Source organism: Thamnophis sirtalis, unplaced genomic scaffold, assembly GCF_051295495.1.
Source record: "Thamnophis sirtalis isolate CommonGarterSnake01/CBP01778 unplaced genomic scaffold, rThaSir2_p1.2 scaffold_1, whole genome shotgun sequence".
Taxonomy (NCBI): Eukaryota; Metazoa; Chordata; class Lepidosauria; order Squamata; family Natricidae; genus Thamnophis; species Thamnophis sirtalis.
The window spans coordinates 157,393,257-157,410,908 of NW_028261381.1; the positions used below are offsets into that span (position 1 = coordinate 157,393,257).

Consider the following 17,652-nt stretch of genomic DNA (forward strand, 5'->3'; position numbering starts at 1 on the left):
TGACTACATGTTAATTTGTGTGCAGCTAAACCCACCCATCCTCCAATAACACAGACCATGTCCGTAGATCTGAATGCTTTGTTGAAAGAACAGGATATGGTGAAACTGGGGAAAATAGGGATAGATACAATGGCAACCAAATACTAGATAGACAGTACTGAGTTATTTAAATACAAGCAATTTAAATCTTACCAACGATGATCTGTGTGTGGGATGTGGGTTTATCGTTGGATGACCATGTGCCACAGATGAGGATGGATTGTTCTTTGTGCTTTTGCTTTCTCCAAATGCTAAAGAAAATGGAGTGTGGCTTCCCAGCATGCACTTGTTTTGAGAGTGCGGGCTGAGGGTGGGATCAGCTTCGTACAATATACTTGGTATTTATCACTCCAGCCACTAGATGGGGATAGAGAACTACAACGGTATATAAAGATCATATGTTTGGGCATATTTGTCCTTCAGGCCACTAGATGGGGCTAGAGAGTAACAACAGTATATAAAGATTGTATGTTGGGGAATGGTAAATACAGAACAAGACTGAGGCATGAAACATTCATGAAGCACAAATAATGGGCATCTACTTATAAAAATATCCGTTTTCCTTGAATGGATTATTTACATAGATGCAAATTACAAAATATACTCCTATTCCATTGGAGAAATTACAGAATAGCATAGTGTATTGGATTTTTATGATGAAAGAATGAGGGAATGAGTGAAGAAGACAAGGGTGAAGACTTTTTGCCCCCTACCCCCAGCCCCCAGGAGCACTCTACAAGCCTCCTAAAGGCTATTCATGCCCTTTTTCTTTTTTTTTGACAAAAACGGGCCTGTTTTTGCAAAAAGTGGGCCGTTTTTTCTCATTTTGGGGGGCACCCCCCCCCCAGGAGTACTCTACAAGCCTCCTAAAGGCTATTCCTGCCCTTAAAAAAAAACCAGGCCATTTTTGGGAGGTGTGCAGAGGGCAAAAACTTTTTTTATTTGCCTCCTCAAAATCTTGGTGCGTCTCATACTCTGGCGAGTCTTATACTCCGAAAAATAAGGTAGTTTGAACTCAGCAAAAAGAGTTGTATTAACTGGTGCCACAGTGAAAGTAACAGTAATTAGGAAGAATGAAAAATTATGCTTTGGAATGATGTTCACATAATCAGTTTGCAAGGATCTGATGCCACATTTACTTTCAGAATTGCTATGAAGGAACTACAGCAGAGGCAGTGAAATGTAACCATTCAGATTATATTAGCCAGGAATTAATTTACCAATAAATAGCAGCCATGCAACATTTATGTTATATAATTATAAAGGGGCTATCCGTTAAGTATGCCTGGAAATGTGTTTGGCAGCTTGAAAGTAAACAGAAGCTGACAATGAGCAAAATTTTGGAAACCCAGTGCAGCGATGTTCAGATGATCTTCAGAGGCCATTGAAAAATGAACAAATGTGAGAAAGGAAATATTTATTGTATGTTTGTTAGTTTAGCGAATGTATGATACAATGAATAGGTTTTAAATTATGGAATATTTTTATGGCTGTTGCTGAACGCTATCGTAGGTAGGTAGGTAGGTAGGTAGGTAGGTAGGTAGGTAGGTAGGTAGGTAGGTAGGTAGGTAGGTAGATAAAAGGAAGCAAAGCATGTATGAACATGAATGACATGCTTAGCAAATGATACAATACCAAAGGAGGAGTATTGTAGCAAGCATACGTGATATCCTGTTTGATTGTTTAATGCATTTATGGATAAATGTTCAAAAATCCTTGTTGTGCCATAGAGATCAACTTATTGAAGAAATGAATTTGAAATGTATATGCAGACTATGCTGAGTTCTTAAGTACAGGTAGTCCTCAACTTACAAAAGTTCATTTAATGACCGTTCAAATATGAAAAAAGTGACTTATGACCATTTTTCACACTTATGGCTATTGTAGCATCCCCATGGTCACATGATCAAAATTCAGATGCTTGACAACTGATTCATATTTATGATGGTTGAAATGTCCTGGAGTCACGTGATCAACTTTTGCGATCTTCTGATCAATGGGGAAACCAGATTCACTTAACAACCGGGTTACTAGCGTAACAACTGCAATGATTCACTTAACAACTGTGACAAGAAAGGTCTTTAAAGGGAGCAAAATACATTTAACAAATGTCTCATTCAGCAACATAAATTTTGGTTCAATTGTGGGTTCATAATTTGAAGACTCCTGCAAAAACCTAATTTATTTGTTGCAACCTATGTGTGTTATAGCAATAGCAATAGCAGTTAGACTTATATACCGCTTCATAGGGCTTTCAGCCCTCTCTAAGCGGTTTACAGAGTCAGCATATTGCACCCAGCAACAATCCGGCTCCTCATTTTACCCACCTCGGAAGGGTTGAGTCAACCCTGAGCCGGTGAGATTTGAACAGCCAAACTGCAGAACTGCAGTCAGCTGAAGTAGCCTGCAGTGCTGCATTTAACCACTGCGCCACCTGTTATATGTATGTATGTATGTATGTATGTATGTATGTATGTATGTGTATCAAAATAGATGAGTTTGCAAAAAAATGGAGTGAACAATCACAAATTGTTAAATGTGAAAAGAGAGAGCAAGTTAATTTGTGTACCTTGATAGAGTATGTGTTGAAGATGGGGAAACAAATGGATTAATATAAGAAGGCAAAAACTTCTTATAGAGAACATTAGCGATAATATGTAAAGATGGCTGCCTATATGACAACAGTGTCAGACTCAAGGCCGTTTTCTGAATCCAGCCCAGGGGTGCTTAGATCTGACCCCCAGAGCTGCCTTGGAAACAGTGAAGGACCAGCCCGTGATGCCTCTGCCAGCAAAAACAGAGCTCAGGAGGGTCGCATGCAGGCCTCCCGAGCTCCACATGCAGCCCTCCCAAACTCCGTTTTTGCTGGCAGAGGGTTTCTGGAGACTGTCACAGCAGAAAACGGAGCTCAAGACCCCATTTTTGCTGGCCAAGCACTCTGGCCACCGCAGGCACCCAACACAAGTGATGTTGAGCTGACCATGCCCATCCTTGCCACGCCCACCTCACCCTCCCGAGGCCCTGATGTGGCCCTTAATGAAATCGAGTTTGACACCCCTGCTATAGGAGATTGCTTTTGCTCAGTTCCAGAAATAGATACGTAGGAATATTGGAAGTAACATAAAAGGAAGTTGAGTGCAGTTAAAATGAACTACTTAAGAAGTTGTCTGGCCAAACTTGAAGCAATAAGGTCAAGAATGAATGGGTCCTAAATGAAAGTGGCCTGAATATAAAAGTGAGTAACCACTACAAAAGAAGTACATAGAAATGATTTGGTCTTATAAAAAGAATCAATCAGGATCAAATCACAAGAGTAGGAAGGGTCAAAAAAGAGAAGGCCAGAGAAGTTGCATAGGATTTATGAGATTTTTTTTTTTTAAAAAAAAAGAACAGGATAAGTTTAATAGCAGTAGATTTATATACCGCTTCATAGGCCTTTCAGGCCTCTCTAAGCGGTCAGCATATTGCCCCCAACAATCTGGGTCCTCATTTTACCCACCTCGGAAGGATGGAAGGCTGAGTCAACCCTGAGCTGGTGAGATTTGAACCGCTGACCTGCTGATCTAGCAGTAGCCTGCAGTGCTGCATTTAACCACTGCACCACCTTGGCTCATTTATTTTTAGCAATAGCGAAAATCACAAAAGACAATGTATAAAGAGTCTGTGGAATGATAGAAGCAAAGTTGACCATTATCAAATTATTATGCAGTGTGTCAACTTCCAAGACAGAAGAATAGTACTCTGTAATAGTATATAAGGTTTCAAACCTGGAGCTCAAATTTAAATATCGTTTGATTCCTAGATTCTGCAGTAGCTTATCTTTGTAAGAGTGATTTTTTCCTCCGCATCTGCAATAAAAGCATTTTATGTATCTGACGCTCATCCTTGAATCTTCCACAGCTAAGCTTCTGACTATGCATTGTATTTCTAGAGAGAGATTTATTATCATGCAGGATGAAGCTGTGATGTGCATACATTCAAGAGAAGCACTTTTCACTATTGCTGGAGAGGCGGGGAGAGAATTGATTTTTGTCAGTAGACAACCATCTTCATCGGGACCAGCAAACTTATAGTTTGTCCTACTTCCCTGCAATTGAACACCCAAGAAGCATCAGATAGATGACTTGGAAAACAAAATTATAAACTAAGAGGGACATAGTCTAATCCTTTGTTCTTCTATTCAAAGGGAAATGGAGGGGAACTCCCATCTATAATTTAGAATATAATAGATAAATAGAACCTTGGAGGTCTTCTAGTCCAACCCTCTGCTTGGGCAGGAAGCCCTATACCATTTCATACAAATGGTTATCCAATCTCTTCTTAAAAACTTCCAGTGTTGGAGCATTCACAACTTTTGGAGGTAAGTTGTTAATTGTTCTAAATGTTAGGAAATTTCTCCTTAGTTCTAAGTTGCTCCTCTCTTTGATTAGTTTCCACCCATTGCTTCTTGTCCTGCCCTCTTGTGCTTTGGAGAATAGTGTGACTCTCTCTTCTTTGTGGCAGCCCCTGAGATATTAGAACACTGATATCATGTCTCCCCTAGGCCTTCTTTTCCTTAAATTAGACCTACCCAGTTCCTGCAACCTTTCTTCATATGTTTTAGCCTCCAGTCCCCTAATCATCTTTGTTGCTCTTCTCTGCACTCTTTCTAGAGTCTCGGCATCTTTTTTTACACAGTGGCGACCAAAACTGGATGCAGTATTCCAAGTGTGGCCTCACCAAGGCATTATAAAGTGGTATTAAAACTTCACGTGATCTTGATTCTATCCCTCTATTTATGCTCTAGAACCGTGTTGTTTTTTTGTGCTTGATAGAAATGAGACAAATTCCTCTTACAAGCGTTTAAAATTAGGGACAATGTGCCTACATCTACCCAATGTGCTTATGCTGTTGATTCACACTTCTGATTCAGCATTTCCAAAAAGGTGTGGAAATTGCAGCTGGTTCCAGATGCTTAGCCAATGCTTTCAACAGCTGCTGCGTGAACACAGCTATGTTTTCAATTTTTTTCTAGCAAAAAAAAGCAGCTAAAAATGGACCCAGAGCTTAGCTTGCATTTAACACAATTTAGAAAGAAGCGGATTTTTGTTTGTTTTTGTTTAGTTTCTGAAGCAAATAGGTTCTTGCAGGGACTTATAGAGCAAAACAGCTTAAGAACTGGGGAGAACATGATATATGTTCTGGAAAATTATTTTCTGCATTCAACCTTTGAAAATTGCAGTGAGAGGTTCTAAACATGCCTGCTTTCCAATGGTCAAAGATGTGGTCTTGATTCTCCCTACCCACCACCATGTTTAGTGGATAAATAGACTATAAGCTTGCAAATCCTGTTTCAGAGTCTCTTTACGTGTTATTTTAAGGATCACAGTTGACGGTAATGGCAAGCAAAGGGCAAGCAAAGACCATGCAACTGTAGGACAATGTGGTTCAGCATAATTTTTCAAAGGTTTGTAGGCATTATTAGGGTGCAAATTTATCCTTATTATAGAAGGCCCATCTGACAGTTAGGGTTACTAACTATTATTAATATCACAAGCTTGATTGTTGAAATAGAAAAACTGTACCTGCTGAATTCTTCTCATGTCTGTATGTGTATGTATGTGCCTTCCTGGGAAATGCCTAGACCAGCACCTGCAGTTTTCTTTAAAGGGGTTTGCCATTCCCTCCTCCTTAAACCTAAGAGAACGACAGGCCCAAACTCACTCAGCCACCTTTGTGCCTAATAGTAGTGGCTTAGGCATCAGACCAGAAATCACGAGACTGTGAATTTGGAACCCACCACTGTTGTGCACGACCCCTTTACGGATCTTTTAGGAATGGGGTGAGGTCCACAGTAGACAGTTTAAGGTATAATAATAGGGGTATAAAAGACATAATAGGGGTCAACTTATTTACTGAAGCACCTGTAAGTAGGACAAGAAGCAATGGATGGAAACTAATCAAGGAGAGAAGCAACCTGGAATTAAGGAGAAACTCCCTACAGTGAGAACAATTAACCAGTGGAACAGCTTGCCTCCAGACGTTGTGGGTGCTTCATCACTGGAGGTTTTTAAGAAGAGACCGGACAGCCACTTGCCTGAAATGGTATAGAGTCTCCTGTTTAAGCAGGGGGTTGGACTAGAAGACCTCCAATTTTTTTCCATCTCCATTCTGATTGAAAACAGGTCACTTAGAAACGTAAGACAATGTATGAACCTGATCATCCTGTCTTCCTCCATTGCAAATCTCCCTTTGAGGTAGGTAGGCTGCCTGCTTGTCATTTTAAAGATGAGTCACAGGTGTTGGGTGTTTTTGGGGGGGGGGGGGGAGGGGAAGAGAGCACAGACTTCCTGCAGCATTATTTTAAATAAAGGAGCTGTTGATTTGGCACAGGAATGAGTCTTTTAAAAGTGCAAGACATCAAACAGTTCAGCTTTGGAGGAATAGTCCAATGCAACTCTTAGCTGAGATTACTCTGATATCAGCAGCAATGTTTGTAACCTCTGATTCAAGCAGACCTGAAATTACTCTGTTGCCTGAAGAATGAGCAGCTGAGAAACCCAAACCACTGTATAGTAATGTTTTTTGAAGGGAAAGGTAAGGGATTAAAAGGACTTTTTTTTTCTCCTCCTATGTACTGCTCCTATTCTTGATACTTTATTTATTAGATGTTGTCAAACAAAAACGAGAACAAGAATAAAAGAATAAAAATACAGTGACAGGGATCACTGTATATTTTGAGGCCAGGAAACCAATGACTATAATCTGCGCTCTCATTCACAAAATATCAGACTGGGAGCAATATTGGTAGCCAGTTATTTTTTATGTGTGTTTCTCATTGGCTCGTAATACTTTCATTTCTTCTTTGAGATTCAGGCTCACTTTTTCTCCCATGACTCATAGCTTTTATCCTCCTGAAAAAAATTACTAATTACAACAATAATAGGAATAATAATAATACCTGGAGACAGCCGAATAGAAGAGAAAGAACTGGAAAGATAACAAAATACAAAGACCTGCAAATAGAAATAGACTGACGCTGGCAAAAAAAAAAAAAAAAAGCAAAAGTAATACCAATAGTAATAAGTGCCTTAGGTGCAATCCCAAAAGAACTGGAGCACTGCTTGAATATCATTGGTGTTGACAAAATTGCCTTCAGTCAATTTCAGTCAAGTTCACTCAGAATGGCTTACCTCCTGCACAATATTGCTAACACTATCAAACATCAACATCTGCCTATCCCAGGTTTTTTGGGAAGGATTTGATAGGTGGGTAAAAATGCCAATCCAGTCTGAACATCAGGCTGACTGTGTAATGAATAATACCACCATCAGCCTTTTCCAGTTTCTGAATGGATTTAGTTACAGGTGATCCTTGAGTTACAACCACAACTGAGCCCAAACTGCATGTTGCCAAGTGAAACATTTGTTAAGTGAGTTTTGCCCCATTTTACAAATTTTCTTGCCACAATTGTTAATTGAATCGTTGCATTTGTTAAGTTAGTAACATGGTTGTTAAGTGAATCTGGACTTCCCATTGACTTTGCTTATCGCAATAGCTGATCACGTGCCCAGGACATAGATCATCATAAATATGAATTAGTTGCCAAGCATCTGAATTTCAATTGTGTGACTATGAGGATGCTGCAATGGTCATGTGTGAAAAACAGTTATAAATCATTCTTTTCAGTGTTGTCGTAACTTTGAATGGTCACTAAATGAACTGTTGTATATCGAGGACTACCTGTACAATGCTGTTCTGAGAATGTATTCAGAAACTGTTTCCCTTACGAATGCAGTCCAATCTCCTCCTTCTCCAGCCTTCATTAAAAAAGAATGTTCATATTTGATTAAATTAAAAATATATTATAGCAATAGCCCTTAGACTTATATACCTCTTCATAGTGCTTTACAGCCCACACATCTAAGAAGTTTGCAGAGTCAAACTATTTCCCCCAACAATCTGGGTCCTCATTTTACCCACCTCGGAAGGATGGGAGGCTGAGTCAACGTTGAGCCTGTTGAGATTTGAACTGCCCAACTGCTGGTAGCCGGTGATCAGCAGAAGTAGCCTGAAGTACTGCACTCTAACCACTGCACCACCTCAGCTCATTCATATTATCTGTATCCTTTGAACTACACACTGCAAGACAGTATTACTTAAAGAAAGTACTAATTTAGTTTTCATGCTCATCACAGGTTCACCTACATTTGAGTAGGGGTCTGACATCAGAATAATAATCTGCAGAAGAAGAGCAATTTATCAGCAGAATGGAATGCTGTAGCTCTGAATAGAGAAAAGAACTCTCCAAAACTCAGAAAAAACCCACTTCCATCCATACCTGCTGATGTCAACCCCCTGCAGTTCTTTGCTTCTTTCAGAAGTTAAAGTACCATTCCTCCACTAAAACTTAGTGCCTCCTTCAGATGAACGATGCTCTGTAAATACAATGATTCAGATTCAAATTCTTATTCAGCCTTGAGGATCCTTGGTGGTTGTTTGATCAGCCCTAGCCTTTCAACCTAATCTCCTCTAGGGTTGTTCAAAGATTAATCTGAAGGCGGTATCCTAAATGTAACCAAGCAGAGTTGATGCGGGAAATCTGGAGATCAAACCTGCAATGGAATTGGAGATGATTCAGAAGGAAATAATAGGCAAAAGGTGATTCAAAATATGAATCACATGGGTAGGCATAGAACATCAAATGCTACTTAAGATGACGAACAGGGTAAAATGATTACAAGAGAAAGAGAGAGAAAGAAAGATGCTATGACAGGGAAATATAGACTTTTCCATGCAAAAAAGCAGGTATGTTCCAAAAACGGATTGTGAGTTGCTATGGAAACAGCACATGAATAAATGTATGGAAATTCCTATCCTAAGTGTGAAGATTGGTTGATTAGGCTAGCATTTTCTGTCTACAATCTCAGGCAGAGAAATGTATTTTATGGTTTTGTAACCCAAAAACCTGGAATCCTGTGTATATAATATTTTGTTGAGACATACCTCACAGTCCCTTCCTCAATTTAAAACTTGTAGAGAGAGCACCGGACAAATAATTGACTGGTCTTTAATTTTCCATTGTGGCCCCAAGATCAAGTCCTATAAAGATATAAAGGCAAAGGACTTGCACATATGTGCATTCCCGACTCTAAGGGGTGGTGCTCATCTCTGTTTCAAAGCCGAAGTCAAAGACATCTCTATGGTCATGTGGCCTCCATGACTAAACACCAAAGGCGCACGGAACACTGTTACCTTCCCACCAAAGTGGTCCCTATTTTTCTACTTACATTTTTTACATGCTTTCGAACTGCTAGGTTGACTGAAGCCGGGACAAGTAACGGGAGCTCATTCTGTTACATTGTGCTAGGGATCCAAACCACTGAACTGCCAACCTTTCTCATCGACAAGCTTGGTGTCTTGATGTAGTTCAAATAATGAGAGTTCAGGTTTCACCCAGGAGGAATTTTAACTATCTCTGCTTTGTTTTCCAATCCAGAGGCTATTGAATTTCCTCTCATAGCATAAGTCATATTATCTACTTTACCTTGTAGCAGCAGATAACAGAATGAAACAAACTTATTTTTAATAGTTTGGTTCTCTAGAATGGCAAGGCATACACAAATTAGTTTCGATGGGATGTCTGCAGTGCACAACTGCAAATTACATTTGCTGAGCCAGACTGTTTCCAGTATGATATTCACTAGGTTGCACAAAGTGATTTAGGTTTGCTTCATTGAATCAATATGTATCTTGGAGGCAGATTCAGTTTTCCAAAATAGAGAGGTCACCAGTTTACCTCAGTGAAATAATACAATGGTCTCCTGCTGTTTCAAGACACTGCCGAGGAGAAGGTTCATTTACCCTTCTTCTCCATGCTTATCAAAGTGATTCTAGATTTGGCAGCTTTGGGATTCCCCACAGAGTGTATCTCGGGGCATGAAGCCATTGGTGAGACATCTTCTTTCCTCCAAAGGGCTTGTCTGAAATTTCCTAAGGGTGAGAACAATTAGCTACTAGTATAGCTTGCCTCTGGAAGCTGTGAGTGCTCCATCACTGGAGGTTTTTCAGAAGAGATTGGACAGCACTTGTCTGGAATTGTGATAAGGTCTCCTAATTGTGTGTGGGGGGGGGGGGATTGGATTAGAAGAGTTAGAAGGTCCCTTCCAACTCTGTTATTCTATGTTCTATATGTTGTTTTACTTTCACCACAATACTTGTCAGGCCCCTTGGCAAGTGATCTAGAGGAGACTACAGGGTGTTACTCAACATTGCATTTGTCAAAGATATCTAGCTTGAAAGCAATTTAAGTCCTAACTGAAGAGAATATTTGTAGCTCAAGGTTGAACTGTGGGGTCCTTAATGCTCCCTGTGCTTAGTGTTTTCTTATAGATGTTTCATTACCCAAGTAACTCCTGATGATATTACCTTGTTGGGTAATGAAATATCTGCAAGAAAACAGACCCCATAGTTTAAATTCTCTCAGCCTTCTTTTTAGAAAAGGCTAAGCGGGGCACCAAAACAGGAAGTGAAGCAACATGATTATTTCATCCATAGAAGCCATGTTGTTTCATTCAAGAAGCCATATCCTTCCTTCAGATCATTTTTTAATTTGATTTGGTCTCTGTCTTGAGGGATGGAGGACTCCCCCAAACCACTAGAGAATTCCTAGAAATTTGTCATTAAGACAAATCAGCCATTAAATAGACACATAGAAATAAACATATTCACACATTAGAATGATCGAATAACAGAGTTGGAAGGGACCTTCAACCCCCCTGCTCAAGCAGGAGACCCTATAATATTCAAATAGCTGTCCAATCTCCTCTTTCAATGATGGATAATCCACAACTTCTGGAATCAAGCTGTTCTACTGATTAATCGGTCTCACTTACAGGAAATGTATTCTTAATTCCTGGTTGGATGTCTTCTTGATAAGTTTCCATTAGTTACTTGCTGTCCTGCCCTCAGGTGCTTAGGAGAATAGGTTGCCACCTTTTTTCTCTGTGATAGCCCCTCAAATATTGGGAAAATGCTATTTCATCCCTATTCCTTCTCTTTGTTAGACTATACATACCCACTTCATGTAACCATTCATCATATGCTTTATCTTTCAGTCCCCTAATCATCTTTGTTGCTCTTCATTCATAAAAGATCATTGAAGAGATATATAACAAGAATAGCAATAGCAATAGCAAAATAGCACTTAGACTTATATACAATTTCATAGTGCTTTTACAGCTCTCTCTAAGCAGTTTACAGAGTCAACGTATTGCCCCCAACAATCTGGTCTTCATTTCACCCATCTAAAGCTAAGAAGGAAACAAAAAGACAGAACATATCCCCTCCAACAGCTGATCCAGATAAAAAGGGATTATCAGCAAACAAGCAGAAAACAGTACTTTAATCAAGGAATTAACAAGAGTAAAAACCACACCCCACAACATGGGCAGGGCAAGCTATTGAATATAAACAGGGAGAAAACACCATACTCCTTAACAGGTAAAGTAAAGATAAAGGTTCCCCTTGCACATATGTGCTACTTGTTCCCGACTCTAGCGCTGTCCAAAGACATCTCCATGGTCATGTGGTTGACATGACTAAATGCCAAATGCATACGGAACACTGTTACTTTCCCACCAAAGGTGGTTCCTATTTTTCTACTTGCATTTTTACATGCTTTCGAACTGCTAGGTTGGCAGAAGCTGGGACAAGTAACGGGAGCTCACTCACATGGCACTAGGGATTCAAACCGTCGAACTGCCAGCCTATCTGATCGACAAGATCAGCGTCTTGGCCACTGAGCCACCGCATCCCTACACCATACTCTTTACACTTATACTGTTACAAAATTGCATAATGAAACATCTGCAAGAAACAACCAAACTCAGAGAGTACCAAGGACCTCTCTATATACCAGTATAATATTTTAGGCTGAATAGCTACTGGTAAGCCTATATCCTTCTACCACCAAAAACGTTTTGAAATGGAGATTATTTAGTCATCCAAATTACTCTGGATGACCAATCTTATATATCAGTGCTTTTAACTGCAACCAGTAGATTAAAAACAAATGATTTGCTGTCTTTTGCACTTTTTCATTTGTCTTCTGGTACATTGTTCCTGAGAACCACATAAACCACAATTTATTTACTTTCTTTGTACTTGTTCAGTTTGAGACATTTCTGATTATTTACTTTAGGTCTTTGTTTCTCTGTAGTGAGTATAAATCATAGGTCCTGGACAGAATGAATGGCTTTTTGTGGTGTGTTAATACGAGAAGCAAGTACACAGCTGAAATGATTAATCAGGATGTAGCAAAAGGTAGTATTTATAGCTCCATTATTATATAATAGGATACTGTGAATGAATCTATTGTATGTATTTTATGCTGCTGAAATGCAATCTGGAGTGCTCTAGATGTTGGAAGATCATCCAAAATTACAGTTGTAATTCAGAACTATCAAGATTATTACATGTTATCCCCATCTAGGTTTGGGCTAATGGTAAGTGGAAGGTATTAGAATCCTGATGAATGTTTGCCAAGATATCCTATCCATGAGCCCAAGATTTCATCCATGGTGGAGATTATATTTTTGAGACATTGGGGAAATGTTCCTCTATAGCTATAAACATCTTGGTGAGCTATGGGACTGTATGAGACTAAAGGGCTGAACTGAAGTACTGATCCGAAGAGGCAAGTGTGAGTGAATGCAAAGTGAAAATTTGTGCAGTAATATTATGGATTCTATTGAGCAGTAATATTATGGATTCTATTGAAAAGTGTATATAATGAATTATATACAGTAATATTATGGATTCTATAATATTATGGATTCTATTGAGTAATATTATGGATTCTATTGCAGTAATAGTATGCATTATATTGAGCAGTGTAGTAGCCTAAAAGTGGAGCTCTCATCTCACAATCAGGAGGTTGTGAGTTCGATCCTAGGTAGCGGCAGATATTTCTCTCTCTGGGTGCAGTGGTTTATTGTCTGCTGCAAACTCTGTGTAGGTGTCAGGAAGGACAACTGGCCAGTAAAGTCTTGAATTCTTTTCAGTTGCCTGATTACAACCCTATGGAAGGGATTACAGGATCCTTTAAAAAATGGATTCCAATGGCTCCAAGTCCATCTTATGAGGAACTATCCTTGCAGATATAGATATGAAAGATTGTATGGAGGTGCAAATAAGTATTCCAGGAGACAGGAGCCATTTTACAGCTGTCAGGCCCAATTACTTTATTTATTTGAGATTTGGACCTCAGAATTTTGCAAGCCACAGAATTCCCTATGAAGGACATTTGGACTTTAAAGAATAGGAAGAGGAATGATGCCTTTGGACTTTGGGGTTGGAGAAGACTCCCGAGAGTCTAGTGGACAGCCAAGAAAATAAATGGATAGATCATTGAACAAATCAGTTCAGAGGTACAAATGGCAAGACTCAAGTTATCCTATTTCAGAAACATTATGCAGAGACTCAGCCCTCTGGAAAAGGCTCTAATGCTCGGAAGAAAAAGAAGAAAAACACCACCAGCAGCAAGGTGGATGAGTACATCATTAAGTGACTTGAAAGGACTGGTTAGATATAGATTGTTGTGGAGTAAATCTATCTATGGGGTCAACACACTAATAAAAATAAATGATATTACTTGTTTGTAATACACTTTTATAAAAATCAGTCAGTTGTGTATGAAAGGCTGTGAAACTATTCATTGCACTTTGTAGGAAATGATGGAGGGGGAGGGAGGGAGGGAGAGAGAAAGGGAGAGAGGCAGAGGGAATATTACATTATTACTGTGCTGAAATCAGTCCTGCAGATTGATTCTCTCTCTCTCTCTCTCTCTCTCTCTCTCTCTCTCTCTCTCTCTCTCTCTCTCTCTCCCTCCCTCCCTCCCTCCCTCCCTCCCTCCCTCTCCCTCTCCCCCTCCCCCTCTCCCCCTTTCCCTCTCCCTCTCCCTCTCCCTCTCCCTCTCTCTCTCTCCCTTCTTCCCTCCCTCCCTCCATCCATCCTGCAAATGTGCTTTTCTTTTTCTCAGGGTGATTGAGGATTTCTGTCAAATCTCTCTTGTTAGCATTTTTAAGCGAACTATTGCTGGAGATGGGAGAAGCTGCTGCAGCTGCCTTTTTTTTTTCCTATTAACCCATCTTTCCATCATTTTGAAGTCTGCATTTCTGTCTGAAAAAGGAATATTTTTTCTTGGGTTTTCAGCAGAAGTGGTAAAACCCAGGGAAATTAGAAGAAACAGATCACAGGATACATTCTCACCACCCTGGATGAAGCAAAATAAGCATGTGCTTAGTGCACCAAAGGAAAGGGGGCGCCACAGAGTTATTTCGCCTAGTTATCATTCCATTAACTCTTTCATTGCCACCTTCAGCTTCCGTTTTTGCATTTCTTCCTCATTTTTTCCCCTTATTTCCCTTATAAAGTTTGCATTTTCCCCTACCATTTTCATTTAAAAAATACTTTAAAAACTACCTTTCCCCCTCTTATCCTATTTATAAGAAAATAATATTCTCATATTGCTTATTGTTATTTAGTGTCAAATGTTTTTTAAGTTTATATTTGATATAGTTGTGTATAGTTCCTTAAATTAGTCTTAGTCCATCCCTGATTCCCACACAACTGTTGGCTAATTTGTAACAATTTTAAAAGTACACAGTGTTGTCATTCTCTGGGAAAAAAACCAGAGGAGTTTTCTTCAAAGTGTTTGACAACTGGTAATAAAAAAAAACAAAAAAAACTAATATATAAAAAGGTATATTTTTGCATTGAATTGATTCATTGAAAAACTTGTCCAGATGTGTCCTATGCTCTTCATCTACACTGAATCTCAACTTTTCATAAAGAGAGAAAATAAAACTGCCTAGAGAATTACTTAAAATTACTTTTCTTTTTTTGGTTAGATGAGGAAAGGCAAGGGAAAAAGAAAGAGAGGGAACTTTAATCAGCCTCCTCCTGAGGAATCCAAATGACCTGTAACTTCAGGCACAGTGGAAATCATCCAATCTCTTGCCTGCCATTCAAACTGGATCTTTGTAACATAACTGCAAAAGTCTTTGCTTCACTGCAGGCAGAGAGGTTCTGGCCCATTAATAGCTTGAAAGCAAGTAAAAATGGGGCCGGTTCAGCATCAAGAAATGGCAGGCTGACTCCCATGAAAGGTAGGCCAGAAACCTAGAGTGGCTAATATTTGTCATTTCTAAGAGGGAGGGGCTATTTGGAAATTTCACTTTCCTTGGAAATGGTAATGCAGCTCATTAGCTCAAGTGGGTAATATCTTTGCCATTGGGTAATTTTTAAAAAAATGAGTTGTGTTATTTATATATTTTTATGTCCATCTCATTTTTCCATGTCTCGGATGTGCTAACAACAACAAAAAAAATGCAAACCCATATTTGCAATAACATTAAAACCAGGGGTGAAATGCTACCGGTTTGGACCAGTTCGCCCGATCCAGTAGTAAAAAAAAAGCTAGATTTCTAATTGCATGGCACAGCTGATTGTGCCATGCAATTAGAAATCTAGCATTTTTTACTACCAGATCGGACAAACTGGTAGCACTTTTTTTACCATTGGTTAGAGCGAATCGGTAGTTCCGATCATTGGAGCTACAAGTTCGTCTAAACCGGCAGCATTTTTTTACATTCCAATGATCAGCTGTGTGACAATCATATGTGGGGGGGGGGGAACCTTTACCTTTTCATGCTCTATATTACTGGTATTCATCTATGTTTCTTTTTTAAGCCTGTTCTGTCTTAAGTTCCCTCTCTTTGAGATTTCTCCTTTTTCTTTTAATGGCCAGCATGTAGAGCTCTTGCACTTTTTTATGTTGTGTTCTGTTTTGTTGAGCCTCTATATTTCTTTTTCTTTCTTTTGGACCAACTGTCCTTCCTTTGGCTGCGGTATTCAGTTTACTGGTGGCTCCAGTAAAGCTCCAAAATATATACCTTCCTCCATTCTCCTCCCACACCTGTATCAAGGGAACAGCTTTATTGGCAACTCTGCCACACTATCCTGGGGAAGAGAGTAAAATGGGAGGGAAAGGAGACAATACAAGTGCCTTCAATTTTTTCAAGCAACCAGCTCGCCTACGTGGCCCAAATGTAACTTCAAAAAGGTTTTCAAAAGCAGCTCCGTTGACTAATCTTTTGAGATGAAATGACTGCTAAACTGATTAACTCGGGAGTTTATTTTCAGGTTTCAGTGCAAAATCAGTCAGACATGAGGGAATCAGGGCAGGAGGAGGTGTGTGTTTGCTGTATCCCCTTTTGTTCACACACACCCTCATTCTTTTCTCTTGCAGACCCACCTGCTGTTGAGCCAACGTTCCTCGAGATTCGACAAGGCCAGGGCCGAAGTGTGACCATGAGCTGCCGGGTGCTGAGGGCTTACCCAACTCGGGTTTTGACTTTTGAGTGGCGATTGGGTAGCAAGCTTCTTCGGACAGGAAGATTTGATGCTCAAGACTCCACAGAGTATATCATCAGGAGCCTCTCAAGGGACAGTTATGGAAATTACAGTTGCAACATCATCAACGAGGCAGGGGCTGGCCGCTGCAGCTTTCTCGTGACAGGTAGGCCTTCTACATGCTTCCCAAGTTGGTGTTGGCACCATATGGAAGCTGAGATGTCTTAGGATGCATGAGGTCCATGTATAATTCTGTAGTCAAGCAGTGGTGTCTGGTGTGTGTGTGTGTATGTGTGTGTGTGTGTGTGTGTGTGTGTTGGTGGTGGGTTGCAGGCGGTACACCCCGGTACTGGCGTATCGGAGCCTGCCCTGAGTACCAGATACCATTCCGGTACAGTGCTCCGGAGGGCTCACCCGCCCGCCCTAGCTCCTTAACTGTCTTTTAAGGCTTCGGTGCTTCTGCGCATATGCATGGCGTGTACAGCGGCTGTGTGATGCTCCGCTGAGCAGCTGAAGCATTGCGGAAGCTCACGGAGGCAGTAAGACGCATATGCGCAGGATCCGGAACCCACCACTGGTGTGTGTGTGTGTGTCTGTGTGTGTTTCTGTGTGTGTGTTTAGGGAAAGAGAAGGAAAAAAGAGCAAAATAAACCTTTCTCTGTATAAAACTATTCCATGTTGGCTATGTTTGTAAGTCCCTGCAACATCTCCATTTCTGGAGACCAAAGCTACTATTACTATGAAAACATTAAAACATTTGGTCTTTCTTTTAATAGCACTCTTGTGTTCAGCAGTTCAGTTTAAATTCATGCAATGCATTTTTATCCAAAGCGGTTAAAAACTATTAATAACTGCATTTGCAGAACGGATGTTGTATACACTCGGTTGGTTTTCATCTTTTTGTGTGCATGATTTAGCATGTTATCTGCACCCATCACATTTCATTGATTTATTGAACGGTTGATTGACTGATTGATTATACATCATTATGTCAACGTTGATACTTAATGAGTCACATAAATAAACTTCTTTCAGGGTGATCTGATCTTTCTGATCTCTCAATGGTGCACCAAGTGCTGCAATAATTAAGTCCCATCGATCTTGACGATGGTTGTCTTCTCTTTCTCTTTCCTTCCATCCTACTAGCTACATTTTTGTATAATGTGTCCAGAATAATGATAATTTGATAATGGTCACATGTGGAAAAAAAAGTTAATT

The 17,652-nt window shown here is 39.9% G+C and overlaps 1 protein-coding gene across 2 annotated transcripts in view; it reads left to right on the forward strand.

Annotated features, from left to right (window-relative positions):
• Positions 1 to 17,652, forward strand: part of MDGA2 (MAM domain containing glycosylphosphatidylinositol anchor 2) — a 583,552-nt gene that overhangs the window by 431,556 nt on the left and 134,344 nt on the right. For both annotated transcript variants that reach the window (XM_087729078.1, XM_087729069.1), the window contains exon 9: positions 16,331 to 16,600. In XM_087729078.1, the coding sequence (XP_087585204.1) occupies positions 16,331 to 16,600 (270 nt within the window). The remainder of the gene's footprint in view (positions 1 to 16,330; positions 16,601 to 17,652) is intronic.